Source organism: Phaseolus vulgaris, chromosome 10 (genome assembly GCF_000499845.2).
Source record: "Phaseolus vulgaris cultivar G19833 chromosome 10, P. vulgaris v2.0, whole genome shotgun sequence".
Taxonomy (NCBI): domain Eukaryota; kingdom Viridiplantae; phylum Streptophyta; class Magnoliopsida; order Fabales; family Fabaceae; genus Phaseolus; species Phaseolus vulgaris.
Window position 1 is genome coordinate 15,414,893 of NC_023750.2, and position 7,093 is coordinate 15,421,985.

The 7,093-nt window shown below is 50.3% G+C and overlaps 1 protein-coding gene across 1 annotated transcript; it reads left to right on the forward strand.

Moving 5' to 3' along the window:
• The first annotated feature begins 325 nt into the window (after positions 1-325).
• Positions 326-1,546, forward strand: LOC137815373 (endochitinase A-like). The gene has a single exon (XM_068618518.1). The coding sequence runs from the start codon at positions 326-328 to the stop codon at positions 1,544-1,546; it is 1,221 nt and encodes a 406-aa protein (XP_068474619.1).
• Positions 1,547-7,093: the final 5,547 nt, after the last annotated feature.

The following is a 7,093-nucleotide window of genomic DNA, read 5'->3' on the forward strand; positions in this document are numbered from 1 at the left end:
ATCTTCCACACCCCAACATTGATTTCACGCAAATTTAAGGCCAACGCCCTCTCTGCATACTTTGGTAGGGAGTCTCGTCCTTTACTTGTTTTCTTCGTATCTGATTCTTGGTCGTGCTTCTCTCCAATTATTGTGATCAATGTTTGTCTACTCTAATCTTCATGCGTGTTGTTGCTCTGTAAATTTACTTTAGTAGTAGAATTGAACCATGTGCCTGGCTCTGAGTTCAAATATTGATTCCATGTTTTTATGTATCGCCACATACATTTGTCACTTCCCCCCTAACTAACCTTTGTTGCTTGTTTGCCTTGGTGCAACATCGGTGATGGATTCTGCAACAAGGGCTGAATTGTCTAGGTCTTTGAAGGCTCGCCTTGGCGCGACGTCCACAAAGGCTGGTGCCTCCCTCACTTCCCCCTTTAAGTCCAATCCATCGACATCATCACTACCATCCCACTCTTCCGAATCTCCCGATTCCCCCCATTCCCACCAAACACCAAACTCCCCCCTCACATCACAAACACCTTCCATAGCCCAGACATCCCACTCTCCTCCAACACTTCAAACACCTTCCTCACCTCTTCCCATTGCTGCAGTCCCACTGGCTGCAGCTAGTGCACCCTCCATAGCCCCTCCCGACAAAGGCAAGAGGGTGCTTGTGGTGTCTTCTGAGGACGACGATTTTGATGTGGGGTCTGCTTATAAGAGAAGGAGGACCAATCGAGTCGTCCACTTGCGCTCTCCTTCGCCTCCGTACGGGGGGTCCATGAGGGACAACCCCCCTAGCGCCACGTCTCCCCCATGCCCCACAGTCGAAGGTGAAGGGGTGGTGGAGTCTATGCCTTCATCAACACCAACGCTAGCAACAATCCCAATATCAACAACCCCAACATCAACAACCCCAACGTCGGCCGCCCCAACAACCACCCCAGGACTCATAGCAATTCCCCCTCCCATCATGCAGCTGATGAGGGGCTTTAATGATAAGATGTCGCCAGGTGAACCTTCTGGGTTCCCACGGTCAGAGGGCATGCCTTACTACATGGGTGCCTTCTTGGCCGTGGCCCTTGAGTGGCGTGCCCAAGCTAAGTCCAAAGCTGTCGAGGCACGTGCGCTTCAATCCTTCCGACAGGAAGTGACTGCCCTGAAGGAAGAGGAGGAGAACTTGTGCCGCAGCTGGGCGTGCCAGGAAGAGGTCTACAAAGCCTCTTTGAGAGATGCCCGAGAGTCCAACGCTGAAGCCTGCAAACGGCTCATTGAGCTCCTTGAGCAGGTAACCTCTCTTCAGTCCAAGATCGTCGCCCTTGAAGCGGCGATGCGAACCTCCGAGGCACAACAGAAACTACTTGCTGATCAATGTGCTACCCGGGGGCAATCGCTGGAGAAGACCGAGGGGGAGCTAGCTGAGAAGATGGAAAAGCTCAACCTTCTTCAAACCGAGCATGATCAGTTTCAGACTGAACTGAACAGGCTTCAAGTGGAGAAGGAAGCTCTTGAGAAGCAAGGAGGCCTTAGCCCAAGCCGCCTGCGAAAACCCAGGAGTTGACACCTCCAACTGCAACCCTCTCAACCATATTGTTGATGGGAAGGTCGTTCCCCTCGACCTTGGGGATTGAACCTCACTTAATTAGTCTTCATCTGTAAATTCGTATTTTCTAACATTTGCTCTGTAATCCTGACATTCAACCTTATTTAAATGTTTATTTGAGCTTTAACTTTACATCCTCGTGTACTTTTAGCTTCTCTGTTTTACTGCTTGCTTTACTAAATCAAGGGCGTAACTGGTACTTACTTTCGATGCATCGCTTCTTCGCCTTGTCTTTAACTCTTTAGGTAGCACGTGACCTTTTCTTTCCGTTCTTCCCTTCTGAGTAGCGAAGCATACCCTTCTTCTGATATTTTCACTTAGAACTTCACTTGGCCTTCACGTCTGCGAGGAATCTTCCCCTGAAGGCGTCGCCTGCCTCGTCATTGCCCAAGGGCAAAAGAGAATTTAACTTCGCGTATTTTTCTTGTCTCTGATAACTCGTGTTTTTATGCTTCTCCTTCTTGCTCTTCACTTACTTGTTCTTGAGCCCCAAAGTGCTTACTACCAAGGGCATCGCTGGCTTTACCATTGCTTTGGGGCGAAAGGGATCTCATCTTTTTCTTTCTGGCCTCGACATCGCTCGAGGGCGAGGAGGGCTTATCTCAACTGTACTAGGTGCCCATGCTCGAGGAGGGACCTGCTCTGGGTGTCCTCAGCGTATCTAGACATTTGGGACAAAAGTCGCGCTCTGGTGCCCACGCCCATGGAGAGGCCTATACAACAGTACCGTATCATCTATGGGGTGCTTGAAACACCAAGGCAACTTAGCCCCTGATGCCCACGCTCGAAGGAAACGCCCCCTGCCACTTCCTCGCGAGGTGTCTAAACATCAGACACCGGGGCTAGCTATTCATACCTGAGGAGGGGGCGTCCCGAAGGAATCCCTTAACCCCTGCTCAGGGACTAGGCACTCGGATTTCAACTTATATCTTAACATCTGACATCAAGGCTAGCTATTCATACCCGAGGAGGGGGCGTCCCAAAGGAATCCTCTAACCCCTGCTCAAGGACTAGACACTCGGTTTTCAACTTATACTGATATCTGGTACCGGGGCCCGGCATTCATACTTGAGGAGGTGGCGTCCCGAAGGAATCCCTTAACCCCTGCTCAAGGACTAAACTCCCGGATTTTAACTTATACTGACATTTGTTACCGGGGCTTGGTTTATTCATTCTTGAGGAGGGGGCGTCCCGAAGGAATCCCTTAACCCCTGCTCAAGGACTAGGCTCCCGAATTTTAACTTGTACTGACATTCCTGTTATCTTGCTCTGCGTCTGACCTCCGCTCCTTTTTTTGGCGATACCCACTCTTGGCGACGCCTTATCTTGGCGACACCTCATCTTGGCGACGCCTCATCTTGGCGACACCTCATCTTGGCGACGCCACACCTTGGCGACGCCCCGTCTTGGCGACGCTTTGTATTTTGTTTTTGTTTCTTTGATCTTTGATCTTACATGAAAGAGAAAACTAAGGCGAGAACATCTTAAACTTTTTTTTCTTTATTGGGTGACCTCGTTAAAAAACCCTCAAGAGGGAAAAAGAGTGTCCCCTTTACAAAATTTCAACTGAAATAAAACTTTAAATTCGCCGCATTCCAACTACGTGGGATGGGGCCTCCTTCTAGAGTCTCTAACTTGTATGAACCATTCCCCTTAGCTTTGGTTACTCTGAATGGTCCAGTCCACTTGGGAGACAACTTGTTTTCTAACTCGTACGGGTGAGCCTTCCTCATGACCAAATCACCAACCTGGAACTGTCGTAGCTTCACCTTAGAGCTGTACTGACGCTCCACTCTTCTCTTCACAGCCTCAACCTTAATTTTTGCCTCTTCTCTGGCTTCATCTATTAGGTCCAGGTTCACCCTCTTTTCTTCGTTGGACTCTTCTGCCACGAAACCTAGGAAGCAGGGAGAACTCTTGTGGATCTCCACTGGGATCATGGCGTCCGATCCATACACCAGGCTGAAAGGCGTCTCCATGGTGGAGGATTGAGGTGTGGTGTGGTAAGCCCATACAATCCTTGGTACTTCTTCTGCCCACGCCCCTTTAGCCTTCTCTAATCTGTGTTTCAAACCCCTCAACAAAATCCTGTTTGCTGACTCGACCTGCCCATTTGTCTGGGGTGTTCGACTGATGCGAACACTTGCTTGATTCCTACTTCCGTACATAGCTTCCCCAACTGTTGGCTCGCGAACTGGGTGCCATTGTCTGAAATGAGACGCCTTGGCACCCCAAAATGACACACGATGTTCTTCCAAACAAAGTGTTGTACCTTGTGGACAATGATCTGTGCCACTGGTTCGGCCTCTATCCACTTGGTGAAGTACTCGATGGCGACGATCAAGTACTTCGTCTGCCTTATCGCCAACGGGAACGAGCCTCAGATATCAATTCCCCAAGTATGAAAAGGCCACGGGATGTATATGGATCTTAGTTCCTCTGGCGGCGCCTTGTGCCAGTCAGCGTGCATCTGACACTGCTTGCAATGCTGGGCGTATCGCACGCAATCCTCTCTTACTGTTGGCCAGAAAAACCCTGTGCGTATTACCTTGGATGCCAAGGATCTTCCTCCCACATGGCTCCCACAAATACCTTCGTGGAGCTCAGCCATTATCCTGGTGCACTCGTCGCCACTCACGCACGTCAAGATGGGGTGCGTAAACCCGTGTGTGAATAATATCCCATCTACTAATGTGTATCTTGCGACGTTCCTCTTAATCTTCTTGCCCTCTTCCGACTCCGCTGGGAGGATTTTGTCCGCTAGGTATCGCCTGAAAGGGGTCATCCATGTGTCGCCTTCCTCTAAAGCACACACATGTACACCTCTTTCTTCTTCTGGCGAGGTCGCATAAGTACTGATGCAGGGTGCCCTCGCCGTATCTTGACTCAAAGAGCGATGACTCCTTGGTTTTCCTCTTGTTGTACTAACGTGAAGAACGTCCACCCTGTTGTCTGCAACAAACTTTCGCGGCGTCTTGAGGGTCTCCTGTATTACAATCCTCTGCCTTCTCTCCTTGCCTGAGCTGGCCAGCTTGGCAAGCAGGTCAGCTCTGGCATTCTGCTCCCTAGGGACATGCACCAGCTCAAACGCAGCGAAAGCTCTTTTCAACACCTCGACATACCTCAGGTAGGCGGCCATATGTGGGTCCTTCGCCTGATATTCCCCTGTCACTTGCCCTGTGACCAACTGTGAGTCGCTTTTTGCCAGTAAGCTCTGCGCACCCATTTCTTTAGCCAAAAGCATCCCAACAATCAACGCTTCGTACTCCGCATGGTTGTTGCTTGCCTTGAAGGCGAAGCGTAAAGCTTGCTCGATCAACACTCCGTTAGGCCCCTCCAAGATTATTCCAGCGCCACTCCCTTGCTGGTTGGAAGATCCATCCACTGAGAGCATCCACTGTGACCTTAACTCCACTTCTTAGGGGTCTCCTCCTGGTGAAAGTTCTACCACGAAGTCAGCATAGACTTGCCCTTTGATGGACCCCCTGGGTTCATATTGGATATCGAACTCTGACAACTCTACCGCCCAGCGAACCATCCTCCCTGCCACATTTGGCTTCTGAAGTACCTTTTGGATAGGGAGGTTTATCATCACCACCACTGTGAGGCTATGGAAATAATGGCGGAGCCTTTGTGCTGAAAATACTACCCCTAGCGTCGCCTTTTCTAGTGACTGGTACCTCAATTATGGGCCTTGTAAAGCCTTGCTCACAAAGTAAATGGGCTTCTGCATCTGGTCTTGTTCCTGGACCAGCACAGAGCTAATGGCCCATTCAGTTACCGCAAAGTATAAGCGGAGGGGGACGCCTACCTGTGGCTTACACAACACCGGTGGCGTCGCCAAGTATTCCTTCAGCTTGAGAAACGCTGCTTCACACTCGTCCGTCCATGCGAAACGGCTATTTCTTTTAAGGCAATGAAAGTAAGGGTGACCCTTCTCTCCTCCAGTAGATACGAATCTCGATAATGCTGCCATTCGCCCCGTCAGTTGTTAAACTTCTTTCACTCAGGTTGGGCTCCTCATGGCGATGATGGCCGCACACTTGTCAGGGTTCGCCTCTATTCTCCTTTCAGTGAGCATGAACCCCAAGAACTTCCCTGCTTCCACGCCAAAAACGCACTTTTCTGGGTTTAATTTGAGGCGATACTTTGATATGGCAGCTCTTCCAGATCAGCTGCGTGATGCCCTCTCTCGTGTGAAGTTACCACCATGTCATCTACGTAGGCCTGCACGTTCCTTCCCAGCATGGGTGCAAGGACCTTGTCCACCAGCTTTTGATAGGTGGCGCCTGCATTTTTCAACCCGAACGACATTACCTTATAACAGTAGCTGCATGTCTCTATCATGAACGCCATTTTGCTCTTATCCCTTGGGTGCATCTTGATCTCATTATAACCTGAGAATGCATCCAAGAAACTCAGCATCCTGCAGCCCGAGGCGTTATCCACTAATGCATCGATGTTGGGCAGTGGGTCCGAATCCTTGGGGCATGCCTTGTTCAAATCTGTGAAGTCAACGCACATCCTCCACTTCCCATTCGCCTTCTTCACTAGAACTACATTGGCTAACCACTTAGGGTATTGTATCTCCCTGATGTGTCCAGCGCTGAGCAGCTTCTGTGTTTGACCTTCCTCTGGTGTCGCCGTGACTGGGGTCGCAGTGGACCCAACGAGATAATCTTTCAAAAATCCATTCTTCACGAGCTCATCCAACTGATAGCCCAGCGCCAAGCAGTTGTTAATATGGTGTCCGAATGCTTCGTGAAATTCGCACCATGATTCCTTGTGAGGTCCCAGTACCTTCTCTGACTTCACCGGTGGCCTCAACCTGTCAGCTATGTTGGGCACAACGATGAGGTCTTTAAGTTCTACCACAAAGTTGTGCCTTAGAGGTCTATTGCCCTCTCTCCTTCCTTCTGATCAACCCCTAGGTTGGGCTCTCCTTGTCTCGTAGGTGTGCCTTCTATATTGATTCTTTCTTTCTGTAGTGGCTTCGTGGACCCTAGCAGGTTGTGCGCGCATCTACGCTCTCGGACGTGTGGGCGCAGTAGTCGTGCATTTCTCGTTTGCCTCGCCCTCAGAGGCAATGTGTTCCACCGCCCTACGCCTTATTTCAGCAAAAGTTTTGGGGCGGCTACGATTGAGCGACTTGCTGAAAGATCAAGGAAACACCCCCTTCTTGAATGCGTACACGATCATGAGTTCGTCTGTGGTAACCACTTTCACCACCTGCGCTCCGAAGCGGCTTATGTACTCTTTCAGGGTCTCCCCTTGATACTGCTTCACGTCGAATAGGTCGTATGAGACTGGGGCTGGGGCCCTGTTGGCTAAATACTACTCTCTGAATAGCTGCGAAAGTTGTGTGAAAGACGTGATGTGACCCTCTGGGAAGCTGATGAACCAGTCCATGGCCATCCCAGTCAAGGTGCTCATAAAGAGCTTGCACCTTACGGCTTCAGAACCGCCTACCAGCATTATCTGTGTGTGGAACGCAGTGAGGTGTGC

What these genes read in the sequence shown, in the direction of transcription:
- LOC137815373 (XM_068618518.1), top strand. Translation starts at nt 326, where the DNA reads ATGGATTCTGCAACAAGGGCTGAATTGTCTAGGTCTTTGAAGGCTCGC.